At 33.7% G+C, this 17,079-nt stretch overlaps 1 protein-coding gene across 2 annotated transcripts; it reads left to right on the forward strand.

The window, feature by feature from the left end:
* Positions 1–467: 467 nt before the first annotated feature.
* LOC114185702 (peptidyl-prolyl cis-trans isomerase FKBP62-like) lies at positions 468–4,947 on the forward strand. 2 transcript variants are annotated; one of them, XM_028073576.2, is made up of 13 exons: positions 468–774; positions 851–937; positions 1,735–1,995; positions 2,084–2,158; positions 2,237–2,317; positions 2,432–2,626; positions 2,726–2,818; positions 2,911–3,086; positions 3,732–3,854; positions 3,934–4,080; positions 4,164–4,291; positions 4,427–4,545; positions 4,704–4,947. In XM_028073576.2, exons 1-12 carry the CDS (start codon positions 618–620, stop codon positions 4,536–4,538), a joined length of 1,635 nt encoding a protein of 544 aa, XP_027929377.2. In that variant the 5' UTR covers positions 468–617; the 3' UTR covers positions 4,539–4,545; positions 4,704–4,947. The 2 variants fall into 2 exon arrangements, with proteins under 2 accessions (XP_027929377.2, XP_085530096.1); XM_085673970.1 differs by having other exon boundaries at positions 4,637–4,884.
* Positions 4,948–17,079: the final 12,132 nt, after the last annotated feature.

The raw sequence follows: 17,079 nt of genomic DNA on the forward strand, positions 1-17,079 counted from the left end.
ATTTTTGTCAAAATTTTGAAAAATTTTTAGAAAAAATATTTGAATGTAAACTTAAATCTATACCTTAATCTTCTTCACATAAAAAAATTTCAATCTAAAGTTATATTTTTAAACATTGATAAATAAAAAAAAATGAAACAAAAGTAAAGTAATATTTTGAATCAAACTTTCAATTTCTTTCTTTTCCATCAAACATATCATCATTTTAACATTCATTTATTTTTCTTTTCTTTCCTTCTATTTCATTTCAAACAAGAAAATTTCTTTGTATCACTTCACTTTCTTTGTTATTTGTCTTCTTCTCTATTGTTTTGAAACATTCAAACAAAGGGGTGAGGCCGGCCAAAACACAAAGAATATAACACACTAGCCTACATGGGCATGAATCTATGACTTGTCCCAACAGAATTAACAAGAAAACTACGTTATATTATATATTCTTTTAAATAAAAGAATTCGCCATGAAGAAATTCTAACCGTTGATCCCATCGCGCATGATGCACACTTTTCATGTGTAAACGAGTGCAAACATTCCACTTGCCAATAGAACTCTCTAGAACCTCTCTCTCAGTAGCAAGACTAGAACTCCACTCTCTTCCTCGGCGTTGGTGAAAGCGATGGAAGAAGATTTCGACATTCCCGGCGGCGAGGAAATGGATCTCGGCGAAGTCAAGGTCGGCGAGGAGAGGGAGATCGGCTCCAACGGCCTCAAGAAGAAACTCCTTAAGGAAGGTCAAGGCTGGGAAACCCCCGAAGTCGGCGACGAAGTTAAAGGTAACCCTAATCACATCAATTCTTCTGTTGTATTCACCTTTCTGTTTTTTTTTTTCTCATTTGTTTTAATTTGCAGTTCATTACACGGGGACTTTGCTCGACGGAACGAAGTTCGATTCAAGCCGCGACAGGGATTCTCCCTTCAGCTTCACGCTCGGGCAAGGTCTGCGATCTCGCTAGCGTTATTGTGAATTTACTGTGTTTTTAATTTGCTTGCTGAACTTTGGAAAATGACAGTGGGATTCTCGTGCTTGCGACTGTGTATGCTTATTTCTTTTTGTTTTTTACTTATTTAAGCAGTCTTTTGTTTTGTTCTTTGTTGAATTTTAATTTTTAAATGAAGCGGGTTTTTGTGTTATGTCGGACTGGTTTGAGCTTCTGGTGCCAGTTGTTGCTTTAACTGAGGGATTAATTTAGGCCTGTTGGGATTGAGATAACTGTTTCTATGTTTTTTCTCCCGTTTTTGACAAATAATTAAAGAAGGTATTGCCTTGCTTCTGATTTATTTTCGGAAATGCAGTCCGGAAAATGTTGGATTGTGTTTTCATCATTTGTTGTACGATGCTTTGAAAGCAGCAAATTAAGTTAAAACTATGTGGTATTTTCGTTTTTTTTTTTTTTAAATAGGAACTAGTAAAAATAGAAAAGGTGGTCTCACACCCAATGGGTCCGTACTGATCTGGCCTTTACGTCATAACTTTGATGAGTGGTGCATTTCCAAATCATGTGAAACTGTGTCTGATAATATTTTTGTTCTGTTATGGTAGGATTGGGTGTATTCTGTATTGTTAGCAGCCGTTGTATTACTGTTTTAGAATAGAAATTAAGAATACATTGATTGCTAGTGTTATATTGATCTTTTAACGTGTTTCACTTTTACACCTATACTTATATCCAACAAGTATGTGAAATAAATATCAGTAGACATATATTTAAGTGACATCTTGGTTGGAACTGCAGGGCAGGTAATTAAAGGATGGGATGAAGGTATTAAAACAATGAAGAAAGGTGAAAATGCTATTTTTACCATCCCTCCTGAGCTAGCATATGGTGAATCTGGTTCCCCTCCAACAATACCTCCTAATGCTACACTCCAATTTGATGTTGAGCTACTTTCATGGACTAGTGTAAAGGACATATGCAAGGATGGTGGTATATTTAAAAAGATACTTACTGAGGGAGAGAAATGGGAGAACCCTAAGGATCCTGATGAAGTATTGGGTATATATGTCTAATTTAATTGAGTTTATGTGATGCCTTTGTTAATTACTTTAGTGTTAACTAATTGTTGTGCTTGTTGGTTATGCAGTTAAGTATGAAGCTCGTCTGGAAGATGGAAAACTGGTAGGAAAGTCTGATGGAGTGGAGTTCACAGTCAGAGAAGGTCAGTGCCTTCAATCTTTCTTAGCAGATTATTGTTTTATTTTACTGAGTATCTGAAGTGAATGTTTATACTTGATAGGTCATTATTGTCCTGCATTGTCAAAGGCTGTTAAAACCATGAAGAAGGGAGAGAAAGTGGTTTTGACAGTTAAGCCACAATGTAAGTTATCTAAACTCTACTGAATATTTTGGTAATTAGTTATGACTGACATTCTTCGTGATATTTTCTGTCTCTTTCCTAATTTGAAGTTTTCATTTCTTTGACGGGTCATAGATGGATTTGGTGAGAAGGGGAAGCCAGCTCAAGCTGAAGAAGGTGCTGTTCCACCAAATGCATCATTAGAGATTACTCTTGAATTAGTTTCATGGAAAACTGTTACGGAAGTAACTGATGACAAGAAGGTCATAAAGAAGATTCTCAAGGAAGGGGAAGGATATGAGCGTCCAAATGAGGGGGCCAGTGTGAAAGGTAGTACTTATTTATTTTGAATAATGACTATTACTGCTATATTTATTTATGCATTTAATACATTGTTGCTGACTGTATCTTTGTCATTTTCTGTCTTAGTGAAACTAATTGGTAAGCTTCAAGATGGTACTACCTTTTTGAGTAAGGGCCATGATGAAGAAGAGAAGCTGTTTGAATTCAAAACAGACGAGGGTAACTTGAAATCTGCTAGTGTCCTCAGTTGTCTTCATCCGCGACATATATTTTTTTTGGTCAGTAAAGTCATTGTTTGATCTGTTCAACAGAACAAGTTGTTGATGGACTTGATAGAGCTGTATTGACTATGAAGAATGGTGAGGTTGCATTGTTGACCATTGCACCTGAGTATGCTTTTGGTTCATCAGAGTCTCAGCAGGAGTTGGCAGTGGTTCCTCCTAACTCAACTGTGTATTTTGAAGTTGAGCTAGTTTCATTTGAGAAAGTAAGTTAGTAACAGTGTTGAATTGGTACTGACTTTGATTTCTATTAATGTTTTAATTTTGATAAAAAGAAATTCTGATTATAATTAAAAAGCAACTATACACCCTTAACTGCAATGTAATAAAGAACCGGTCAAGACTGGATAGAAAGCTTGATACTCTACATTTTAGTGTTTTACCCAAAATCAGAACATTTTAATAGCCCTTTTCTTTCTGTACCTGATTTTTTGAATCCAAGCCAACCGTTTTCCCTATCCAATCTGAGCATTGGGAATTCATTTCTGTACCTTCATTTATTCATATTCGTTCATTGCAAATCACACATAACTGGACAATCTTTCAAGACCAGTTGTGTCGTGCAATGGTTCACTGCATGCTCTATGACCTCAATTAAGAATCAGTTCAGCTAGGTTGATCAGAGCTGTTACCTAAGTATTTCCTTTAACTTCCTTATGACATTGAGTATATGTTATTCTACAAAATTGAGTTTCTTTGCTCTCTGAAATAAGAGTTTTGATCTGGAAGTCAGAATCTTATGATCTGTTGACACTCCTTTTTACATTTGCACACTTGTTCATTTTCGTACTCTGCATTATATATTTGAACAGTTTTTTCGCTAGTAATCTAGATCTTTTTTCTCCCTACAGGAGAAAGAGTCCTGGGATCTGAATACTGAAGAGAAACTTGAAGCTGCCAATAAGAAGAAAGAAGAAGGAAATGTGTTGTTTAAAGCTGGTAAATACGCAAGAGCATCCAAAAGATATGAAAAGGTAATCTAAGATTGATTATATGTTTCTAAACCTTCTACATATTGATGCACTTTGTGATGGTACCGAAAACTTATTGCAGGCTGTGAAGTACATAGAATATGATTCCGCCTTTGGTGAGGAGGAGAAAAAGCTGGCGAAGACCTTGAAGGTTGCCTGCAATCTGAACAATGCAGCTTGCAAGTTGAAATTAAAGGACTATAAAGAAGCAGAAAAGTTGTCTACCAAGGTACATTATTCTTTCTTCTCTCCTTTGGAATCACTAACGTAGTCTTTTGTGTAAAAATAATAACTTGTGGCATGGATTGGTAGGTGTTAGACCTTGAGAGTACAAACGTGAAAGCCCTCTATAGAAGGGCCCAAGCATATATGCAGCTGAGTGACTTGGATTTGGCTGAACTTGACATTAAGAAAGCTCTTGAAATTGACCCTAACAACAGGTATATGCTTTGAATAAGCTACTCTTTTGACCTTCATGCATTATTTGAGATTTACTGAGATCAGTTACTTTGTAGATGGACAATTTATTTTTTTATTTTGCCTTGCAATCTAATTGTTCTCTACGCGTGAACCAGGGATCTCAAATTGGAGTACAGGACTCTGAGGGAAAAGGTGAAAGAGAATAATCGAAAGGAGGCGAAATTTTATGGAAATATGATCAACAAGTTGACAAAGATTGGTTCCTGATAGCAATGTAAGTATTTCATCATGGTTTTTATGGTATATTGCATGTCTTTTGGATCAATTACAAAATTAATCAAGCCTTTTCTTCTTGATGTGATAAGTGGCATTGTGGGGAGCTATAAATATATAAGTTTTGTCCTTTGGTGATATACTATTGTTGGCATGCAGAAACCAGCTACCAATAATGGTATTCAATCCGTGGGTATGGTGAATGGCATCCAAAATGGAACGAGATGTTTAGCCCCTCGTTTTCTGGGTTTGCTCTTCGTGGTATGGTGATATGGTATGTGCCTACGGAGATTTGATGGTTATTTATTTTGGATTTATTATCGAAGTTGACATAATTGACTTACACAATTAATGATTTGTACGAGAACTACAGCTAGAAATGTAATTGATTGTATTGTGTTTACGCTAGACCAAAAAGAATTAATTTTTAACATAATTAAAGAAACAATTTTTTAATAATCATATTACAAATGACTTTGGATGACGGATATAAAAATCATATAGCCATTATCCGAAGTCATTTGTAACATAAAAGTGGTGCACATCTCCCCGACAATGTTGAATAATAATGAGGCTGCCTTGAGAAGACAATAATAAAGAGTCTGATAATTTTGGAAGACTCTCCCACTGTTATATCATCAAGTGGACCATCCCTTAAAACTCGAAATCTAATTATTACAGTCCAAACTAGCTTCTCCCTTTAAATCTTTCCTGCTGTATTGTTTCCTAGCCAGCCAAAACTATCCCATATAGAAAAGAAGGAACATGACCTCCTTAATTTAAAATCTCGTTACATCATTATTTAACAATAGAATTTAATTAAACGTGAGTAGCACAATAGAAAAATTTACAAGATACAAAGATCAGTCAAATACGTTTTGTAATATTAAAGACATACATTTATATAATATTTGAAAACAAAACCTTACCTAGAAGCACGAATAAAATTTAAAACTATTTCTGTTTTTGGAAAAGTAAAATTATCACATTGGAGTTTATAATTGGTTACTTTTATATATATAACTTGAATACTAGTATAAGAATTTGAAAAATCTGATACCAAAACACAACTTGAAAACTGAGATTTTAATCTTTTGTATTTTTTTCTAACCTGACGTTTTTGATAATTTTTTTTATTTACACATTATTTATAGAATTAGCTAAAATTCTGCTTAAATTTACATATTTCTTTATCTTTAAATTGAATAACATTCAAGCAATAAAAATGAAATTGTAAGTATAAAAATTTCCCCTGAAAAAAAAATTTGAAAACTTAAATTGTTTATTGTAATCTAAAACATATTTATACATGAGGGTGGGGGTTTTGCCTTCCCTATCTTTTCTTTTTTTGTAATTTTACACTTAAACAATCAAATACAATCCACTTATCATAGAGTACGAATATAACTCACTAATTTACAACCAGTTTTATCATGCAATTAATTCATTTTGTTCCAATCTCAATCCAATTTGAATATAACTCACTAAGTTACAACCAGTTTTATAATGCAACTAAGCATTGCATACATTCGTAAATCTATGACTGAGAGTTATATTGATTAAGTATTAACACAATCCAACCCATAAGTATTAACACAATCCAACCCAGAACATTATATCCAATCTGATTATTAAGCATAAATAGAACAAAGCAATGCAGAATGAAATTGCTAAGAAACTAAGTCAAAAACGAGAATAATCAAACCCTAAGTTGAGTGTTGTTCAAAATAAAGAAAAAGTCCAAAATAGTGGTTGCCTTCGATGGCTCTTAAGGATCTCCAAAAACGCATAAAAGAAGACTCCAAACGTAAAATGAGGGTTTTGCCCACTAAAACCCTAAACCCCAACTTGTCAAATCATCACACATGTGTAGAATTAAAAAAAAATGTCATTCGCAAAATTACAAAATTATCATTATGATGAAATAAAGGCTGGCCATCACTAATACTGACATGAAAAAAGAGTTGATGTGGAAAAATGGCTGATTTGACATAGATGATGTGGTAAGAAAGGGTTGATTTGGCATAGACAATGTAGTACAGACGTGACACTCCTCTCTTCAACCTAATATTTATGTCCAAGCTTAAAATTTGAAAATAATTAAAATACGAGTGTAGACCAAAAAAATTTAAATTAGTAAAGATTTAAATTATTGGTCCAACGAAGTCCAATAAATGAAAATACAATAATGGTGGATAATTAAACATTAAACATCTATCAAGATGTGTACGAAAAGGTAAGAAAATAGAAAAAAATAATAACTTAACAGAGGACATTACGAGAGTCTGACAAAAGAAGACTCACACAATGCTCAAGAAATTCTACTCTCAAAATCTTCTTGTTCAAATAATAAGACATTTTTATTATAAAATATAGTAAGTAATTTTACATCTACGATGTAATGAAAGGATCTCATGTGCATTCGCCTATATTTCTCATTAATAAAATCTTCTATACTTTTTCGTATGAGTTTATTTAAACATTCCATTAACATGAAATTATATCAAGTAAAGAAGTAGTACATAATTATTATGTTGATGACTACTAACATATATTACAAGAGTCATACCAAACTGTTCATGCAAGCCGATGGATTCCCTAGTGTGCAAACTCTCACCTTTTTCGAATGTATGATTTTTCTTAGATATATCACATTTTCATCAATACAAAGATATGTTCCAATTTTCTAAGAGATTGTTCTATAAATTAATTTCGATCTATTTATACTTCTTTTTTTCTTTTTTATCTTTCTTAAACATCTTTGAAAGTTTGTGAAAAATCTTGGAGTGAAGACTTTATTTATCCTCGTCCATGTCACTTTCCTATGTAAGATATGATGAATGATTGTTGATCATTCTCAATATAACCAAATGTTGTCTAAATAAATAGAGTAAGTATATTTCAAATGTACAAGTAACTAAAATAGAAATAATGGCGTCAAAAATAAGTATTTATGCACACAAAAAAGTCATAGATGTTAAATATTTTGAATTTGTTAAATATGTTGCAAGGTGGTGCTTATGGTTCCATATTTTCACAGAACTCTCTAGCGATTATCCAAGTTCATCTTTCTTTTTGTGATTTTTGGTTTGCACAACATGAATGTTTAGGTTATGGTGTATATCCATATATAGTTACCTTCTGATGTCTCTCACTTATATCGATGCCAATGTGCATAAAAGCAATTATTTTAACAGGACCAAAATTTAGTTTTATTAGATACATGAAATACATTTTACCATTTGTTTTAGGCAGAAACAATGATGTTTTATTGACATTGATGAAGTTTGTATGAACTGCATGTGAAATTGAAAGAAGGAAGCATTTTCTTGCCTAGGTGTTGGATTGCATATGGAATATGCTTATAGCCTTTTATATATTGATTCAAATTTTTGTCCAAATGGTTTTCAAAAGAAACATAATTATGACATTCTATACTTTGCATGGATTTCAAGTTCAGGTTTTAAGATTTTCCTTTTCCTAAGTTTTCTTTTATATCAAATTGGTCTTGTTTTCGGTCTACAATAGTGTCTTTTCTAGTTATTTTTTGTTATTTTTATGTCAATTAATAAGCAGCTAATTAGCAACATAACATGCTTGTGAAACTTTAGCATAAATGGTTTTGTAACTTGAGCAAGCTATATATTTTTGTCATCTGATTTAGTCATATGATATAATTTGATTATGTATATGCTTTAAACTAATACATTTATACATTTGTTATCTGAAAGTGAATAAAGTAAGCAAAGTGGCTTTTGAGCACTTGAAATTATACCAGGAATTCATAGTTTTTCACTAAAGTCAACTTTCACACCATTGATGAAAATTGTGGTTTTGAAAAGAAATGCAGCTATTATGTTGAATTTAGATAATCATACTCAATGGTAATCCCTTTGATAGGAGTGATTACTGAACTAACAATTTGGAACAAATGTAGATCTAAAGAAAATGTCACTGAAATTATAAGGTAGACAATATAAATATACCCAATCAATTTGGCTTTATCTTTCCAAGAAGTAGAGTAAATATATATGGATCTATAGATTCTTTTTAAAACTATATAATCTTGTTTTTTTATTTAAAATGGAGATATAGAAAAAATGTCAATTATTTTATAAGGTCAAAATAAATATTTTTTATAATAACCTTTCTGTTAAAAAGGAACTCTACATAGCATTGATATATGTACAGTGAATGTATTATCATACTTAATGAAATATTTTCATATAACAATTCTTTAAGTGAATCAATTGCGTCATCTTTATTTCCATTTTGAATAAAGCATAGATACTAAAAAATGATACCAATATTATACTGATTAAAGGAGGTATACAAATATTTTAAAACTAAAATACATTAATTTTTTATATTTAATTAAAAATAATTAATGGATTTGTGATTGGGAAGTGACATCATGGATCAGAAGCTCTGGTGAATAGAGTTGTCAAAATGGGTAATCCAGTCTGATCCGACTCGATCTGCCATGGATTGATGATTTAGTGAGTCAACCCAATTTGGCTTACTTTTTAACGAGCCAAAAAATTCGAATTCGGTCCGGCCCACCACGGGTTGGCAGGTTAAACGGGTTGGCTCACATATTCACTTAATTAAAAAAGTTATTATTTTTTTAATTTTTTTTTCAGTCAAAACTAAATTGTAATTCTAATTAAAATCTAAATAAACTTTAATACAATCCAAATATAAACCAAAATAAAAAAAAATACAAATTATTTATGTGTTGGATAAAAAAATAACTTAATATGACCCAAATGTAAAGTCCAACTTAATAAAAATAAATAAAAACACTTGTGTGACCCTTTTATCACTAATCCGACTCATCATGGGTTCAATCCGGATGTGCCGGGTTCTAAATGAGTCGGGTAAAAAATAAACCTGTATTGAAATTTGTAAAAATATTTCAACCCAACCCGGTCTGAATCCGTGGTGCCGAGTTGGCTCGCGGGTTTCAACCCATTTTGATAGCTCTACCAGTAACGTGTGGTGGTGTTCGGTAAGGGAAAAAGTGGAGGAGTGTCGATTCTTTGTGAGTGTGATTAACTAATAAATACAGAATATAATTAGAAAGTATTTAAAGAGGATAAGATTTTCATTAATGACACTTGTTAATTAGTTTACAACGTAGATTTCTTTCGTAGTATGTAAAAAAGTGTAAATAGTTTATATGCTATGCTGCATATATTATATATGTGTCCTTTTAAATAAAGTTTACAAATTATAAAGAAAAAAATAGAATGAGAGGAAAATAAGTTTAAAATTGTAAACGTATGTAATTACATAAACAAGTACGTTTTTACAAGTAAAATATTAAATTCATATAAAACTATATGAGTAAGTTTAAGTCAAAAACTATTATCCTATATTTCGTTTATATCTAGTCACCAAAACATAAAGATAGGATTTTTTGTAGTTACTTTTTAGAAGTCATAGAAGAAAAATAGTAAAACATAAGTATAACATAACTTATTATTATGATACTTATTAATATAATTGTATAGGTAGGTAGGTCGACATTATCCTGACCCAACCAACTTTGGAAGAGACCGACCATATCTCGGCTCCATGGAGGTGGAAGGAAACATTTCTAATCAAGCATGTGTAGGAAGATGTTAGTATTATGGTACTTGATTTAGTTTCACATCACTTATAATTGTGAGATGTGATTCTCTATTTTACTATATAAAAGACTCTATGTAAAACTTTGAGATACACAAGAAATAAAACATACTTCCTCGTAGGCATACACAATGTATGCCGAACCACGTTAAAATTCTTTGTGTCTATTTTCCTCTCCTTTATTCTTTCTTTTATTGCCTTGTTCCTAACAATTGGTATCAAGAGCCATTTTTCTTAGTATGCCTTGTGGTTGCAGCATTGTCTGATCTTCCACATAAGAAAAGATTTGGTTTCTATTTTCTTCTTGGGAATCTCAGTTTAGAGAAGTAGTGGGAGCTTTGGTCAAAAGTCGCAGCAGGAGCTTTGGTCAAAGGCAACAAAAACTTTGGTCAAATGTAGCAGGAGCTTTGGTCAAAGGCAACAAGAGCTTTCGTCAAAAGCAACAAGAGCAATGGCATTGGAAGAAGGGAAGGTGAGGATTGAGAAGTTTGATGGTAGTGACTTTGGGTTCTGGAAGATGCAAATAGAGGACTACCTGTATTAGAAGAAGTTGTATCTACCCTTAACAGGCCAGAAGCCAACCGACATGGAGCAGACAAAATGGGATTTGTTAGATCGGCAAACACTCGGTGTGATCCGGTTGACATTAGCCAAGAATGTTGCGTTCAACATCATGAACGAGAACACAACCATAGATTTGATGAAGGCATTATCAAATATGTATGAGAAGCCATCTACAGCCAATAAAGTGTATTTGATTCACAAGCTAGTCAACCTAAAAATGGGTGAAGGTAACTCGATTACTAATCATATTAGTGAATTTAATACAATTATTGCGCAATTGACATCAGTGCAGATAACATTTGATGATGAGGTGAAAGCATTAATTTTATTATCATCTCTTCCGGAAAGTTGGAGTGCAACTGTTACTGTAGTTAGTAATTCTGCAAGTAATAGTAAGTTGAAGTTTGATAACATCCGTGACTTGATCTTAAGCAAAGATGTTTGTAGGAAAATTTCAGGGGAATCTTTCAGTTCTAGTTCTGGTTCAACATTGAGTATTGAAACTAGAGGAAGAAGTAGCCAAAAAGGTCGTAATCAAGGCCGAGGCAGATCAAAGTCTAGAGAGAAATCAAAACCAAAATTTCAAAATGATATCACTTGTTGGAATTGTCAGAAAAAGGGGTCACTTTACAAATAGGGCTCCAAGGAAGAACAACCACAACAAGAGGCAAGATGATGATCAATCAACAAATGCAACAACTGATGAAATTAAAGATGCACTATTATGTAGTCTAGATAGTTCTATTGAATCATGGATTATGGACTCAAGTGCGTTATTTCATACTACACCTTCCTTATAATTATTATCTAACAATATTCCAGAAAAGTTTGGGAAGGTCTACCTTGCAGATGGAAAATCTCTTGATATTATAGGACGAGGTGATATCAATATCAAAACCTCTAATGGAAGTGTGTGGACTTTGAATAATGTCAGACATATTCCTTCCTTAAAGAGAAACTTAATATCTATAGGGCAGTTGGATGATGAGGGGCATTACACCACCTTTGGAGATGGACACTGGAAGGTAATGAAAGGTAATCTTGTTGTTGCTTGTGGAAAGAAGCAAGGATCTCGTTACATGTAAATGAGGATATGATATTAGTTGCAGAAGTTGGCAACAGTTCTTCTTTGTGGCATCAGAGGCTTGGGCATATGAATGAGAAAGGAATGAAGCTCATGGTCTCGAAAGGTAAAATACCTAACTTGAAGCATGTTGACGTTGGACCTTGCGAACATTGTATCTTTGGAAAGCAGAAAAAGGTTAGCTTCTCCAAAACAAGTAAGTCGTCTAAAGTTGAAAGATTAACACTAGTGCATACAGATGTTTGGAGGCCAGCTCCAATGAAATCTCTTGGATGTTCACAATATTATGTAACCTTCATTGATGACCATACAAGAAAGGTATGGGTTTATTTTCTTAAAAATAAATCTAATGTGTTTTCTGTGTTTCCTTTAGGCTATCAGTTACCTGAAGAAGTATGGTCTGGAAATGAGGTAAATCTTTCAGATCTGAAAGTTTTTGGTTGTGCTTTATATATTTTGTTGAACTCTAATAGTAGAGATAAATTGTACCCTAAGGCAAAGTGATGCTATTTCATTGGTTATGGATCTGACATGTATGGCTACAGGTTTTGGGATGACCAAAACAAGAAAATTATCAGAAGTAGAAATGTTACTTTTAATGAAAACATGTTCTATAAGGACAGGACTGCGGAATTTGCAAATGCAAATAAACAGCCAGAGCAGGTATCATTAGAAGAAAATTCAGAAAGTGATGTAGTCAACAAAAGGCAGAATACAAAAGTAGAGCTTGAGTCAGAGCCTGAGTCAGAGTTTGGGTTAGAACTTGAACAAATAGTAGAGTCGGTAACTCCTGAATTACCGACTAGAAGGTCTAGCAGAACAATTGTAGCACCACAAAGGTATTCTCCTTTATTGCATTACTTGTTGTGGACTGATGCTGGTGAGCTAGAGCATTTTGCTGAGGCTATGCAGGGAGATGAATCTATTAAGTGGGAGCTAGCAATGGAAGATGAGATAAAGTCTCTTCAGAAGAATAAGACATGGTCTTTAACCAAGCTTCCAGAAGGAAAGAAGGTTTTGCAAAACAGGTGGGTCTATCGGTTAAAAGAAGAACTAGATGACAACAAACGATATAAGGCTAGACTCGTAGTGAAAGGGTTCCAACAGAGACAATCACAAAAATTTTCTCTCCTGTTGTTAAGATGACTACCATCAGAGTTATCTTGAGTATAATAGCTGCAGAAAATCTTCATTTGGAGCAGTTAGATGTGAAAACTGCATTCCTACATAGAGATCTTGAAGAAGAAATCTTTATGGCACAACCAAAAGGTTTTGAAGTACAATGCAAAGAGAATCTTGTATGCAAGCTTCATAAAAGTTTGTATGGATTGAAACAAACACCGAGACAGTGGTACAAGAAGTTTAATGAGTTTATGAGAAACTCAGGATTTCACAGATGTGAAGAAGATCATTGTTGTTACATGAAGAAATATGCTAACAGCTATATCATTCTTGTCTTGTATGTTGACGACATGTTGATTGCTGGTGTTAATATGACAGAAATTGACAAGTTGAAGAAACAATTGTCAGAAAAATTTGAAATGAAGGATCTTGGTCCAGCCAAGCAAATTCTTGGTATGAGAATTTCTAGGGATAGATCTGAAGATATTATGAACTTATCTTAAGAAAAATATATAGAAAAATTGCTTAGCAGGTTCGATGTTGGAAATGCTAAAACCAGGAATACACCTTTGGGAACTCACTTAAATTTCTCAAAAAGGCAATCTTCTCAGATAGAGGAAGAAGAAAGTCACATGTCTAAAGTGCCATATGCATCTGCAATAGAGAGCTTGATGTATGCTATGGTTTGTACCAGACCTGATATAGCACATGTAGTGGGAGTTGTGAGCAAATTTCTATCAAATCCCGGAAAGGAGCATTGGGAAGGCGTGAAGTGGATATTGAGATATTTGAAGGGCATATCAAAGACGCATTTGTCTTTTTTAAGAAGTAATCTCACTCTACAAGGGTTTTCTGATACAAATTTGGGAGGTGATTTGGATGGTAGAAAGAGCACAACAGGTTACATTTTTACGTTGGGTGGTACAACTATCAGTTAGAAGTCTAAACTTCAAGGAAGAGTTTCCCTTTCAACCACTGAAGCTGAATATATAGCTATCTCAAAAGCAGCAAAAGAGATGATATGGTTGAAGAATCTTCTAAAAGAATTAGGAAAAGAGCAAGATGAATCTCCGTTGTTTAGTGACAGTCAAATTGCCATTTGTCTTGCTAAAAATCCAATTCTTCATTCCAGATGCAAACACATTGAATTGAAGTATCATTTTATCAGAAACTTGATAAATAATGGAGATTTGATTTTGTTGAAGATTCCAGATGCAGAGAATCCAGTTGTTATGTTGACCAAGACTATCACAACAACTAAATTGAGGCTTTGCATTGCCTCAACTAGCCTTCGAGAAAATTGATGATGAAGGCACTACACTAACTGGTAATGTAAATCAAACTCCAAGTGGGAAACTTGTTAGTATTATGGTGCTTGATTTAGTTCCACATCGCTTAGAATTGTGAGATGTAGTTCTCTATTTTACTATATAAAGACTCTATGTAAAGCTTTCAGATACACCAGAAATAAAACATACTTCCTAGTGTAGTCGTGGACGTAGGCATACACATTGTACGCCGAACCACGTTAAAATTCTCTGTGTCTATTTTCCTCTCCTTTATTCTTTCCTTTATTGCCTTGTTCCTAACAGAAGAGATGGGTTGATGACACAACGGTCGAGTATATCTCGGCCCATTTTGGGCGTGTATATTTCGGTCTAATGATGGACAGGTGGGCAAGAGAACTGTCATACAAGTGTGTAGGCAAGGGGTGCGTAATCTAGACAAAAAGGAATCAAACGATTCTTGACAGATATGGTATGGGTTAATGGAGCATATCAAAAATTGATGAAGAGAATAAGAACGGTCTACGAATAATAATGACAAGATTAGGAAACAAGTAATATAAATCATCACTTTCTTACATACGCCCCACATCTAATCACTATTTAGCGTCAGAGTTAGGGATGTCAACAGGACGGGTAGGGTACGGGTAGTAGCTCCCACGTACCTTAACATGCGGATATTAAAAATACCCGTACCTGTTACTTGTGGGTATCCATTTACAATATTTATTTCTTACCCATTGTGGGTTTTATCTGCAGATACCCGCAGGTATGGATTTTTTTGACATCCCTAGTCGGAGTTCCTGTAGGTACCCCACTTTTGGATTTTGCACCGAAAGTAGTCCCAAAGAAAGTCTCGAGGAGAACAGGAGGAAAGCAGTTCTAAGAGAGTCCAAAGAAAAGTAGGAGGAAGATCGATCGATGGTTCTTGAGATTGTTTGGTTCTATACAAGAACAATAATATTATTAATTATTTTAAATGTATGAATATATTAAAAGAGCTATAGAACAATATTATTAACTTTTGGTATAAAAATTATGAAGACTTTTAAAATCCTTATTTAGAAAGACATTATAAAAAATATTTTTTTTTACTGTAAATGTTATCTAACTTATTTTCAAATATTAAGGGTGTGTTTGTTTCAGGATAAGTGCTATTTGTATAAGTAAGGAAAAATACGGATGAACCTCGTTTGCTTTTACAATTTGGAGTAAATTACAAGCGTGGATTTATGGGAGGGAGGGTGAGAACAATCCTCTCTGAATTGAGAAGATTTGAGGGGATGACGACTGAAATTACAAAACACTCAATATGTTTTTTTTTTGTTCCATGTGCTTGTGCCAGAATGGGAGGTGAAAATCAATTGTGGATGTGTTTGGAAGAGGTGTTGGTGGTTGTAGTTGGTTTAGTCACTAGTGTTGTGGGGTTGTAGTGCGTGGACATTGGTGGTGAGGTGCCCTGATGATGCGTTTGTGGTCGGTGGCAAATCTAAGACCCTAAGTCATGGGGTCAATTAGAAATTATTTGGAACTCAATCTAGCAACCTTTTAAAAAGTAAAAGTAAAGAATTAGGAGGGGCAAAATATTTTTTTTCCAAATATTTGGTAATAATTTTAACAAAACTAGAAAGTACGCTTACATACTCTCATGTACACGTAGATCTGTCCACTATGTGGTGAAGCTGTCAAGGTGGTGCGCTGTTTTGTAGGCTGAATGATGGGAAGAAGATGAAGAGAAAGAAGTAACCACTTATGATGAGAAGAAGTTGTTCCTTATTAATAATAATAATAATAATATAATAATAATAACAAAAACATCAATAATTTTAATAATTCAAATTAATAATAATATAATTAACATTATATCTTAATAATTCAAAAATTAAAAATATTAAAAATAATAATTATAATAATAATATTATTAATTATAACTAAACATCATAATAGTAAAATAAACAATAATACTAAAATAAATAATAATAAAAATAATATTGATTTTAATAATAATAATATCAATAATAATAATAACAATAATATTTTCTATTTAAATTTATACTACATTTATTCTTAACGGTAAAATGGTAATTACATAATTTTGTAACGTCCCATTTAATTTATAAACGCAATTAAAGGAAACGCCACACATAAGATAGCATAACAACGCAGTCCTGGGGTTCCCAACATCACCCCTACAAAACTAGGCACACCACGATGCCAACAAAAGTAGGATAGCTGTTTAACTAAAAGTTACAATCTAAAAACCACCAATACAGGAGCCATAGCCCTAAAGAAAACACGAAAGAAAGAAGTGTGAGATCCAGCCCAGATGGCTAAGTAGCGGAGTCACCATTCCCTTGTTGCCCATGAGAACCTCGCCCATCTGCTCCCATCAACCAAGTTGATGATCATCGCAAAAGAGAACAGCCACATACATCACAACCATGCAACAAAACGGGTAAGCTAGAGCCAACAACATATTCATCATGCAGTCAAATATATTTTCCTCATCTCATATCCACATAGCAACCAAACATGTTATGACTCTTCATTCAATACACTACGACTCGACTCGACTCATCCGGATACGTATAACTTGGTCGGATTCAGCGGATGCTTGCACTTGTGGTGAATACCCCTGCTCGACTCTGAGCTGCTCATCTCCGAGCTATGTGTTACAAGTGTTACGATGAATCAAATCTCCCTCACCACAAGGTTAGCCCTTAATGAATTTCAGGCCTCCTACTACTCTCACCACAGGAGTCAGTCTGCTCTAAGTGAGACTAACTGGCCCCTTAGAGTGTCAGGATGCAGTCCTTACCTTGAATCCTTACCTAGTTATACAGAT

This window comes from Vigna unguiculata, chromosome 5 (genome assembly GCF_037176805.1).
Source record: "Vigna unguiculata cultivar grain cowpea cultivar isolate G323 ecotype 2 chromosome 5, ASM3717680v1, whole genome shotgun sequence".
Taxonomy (NCBI): domain Eukaryota; kingdom Viridiplantae; phylum Streptophyta; class Magnoliopsida; order Fabales; family Fabaceae; genus Vigna; species Vigna unguiculata.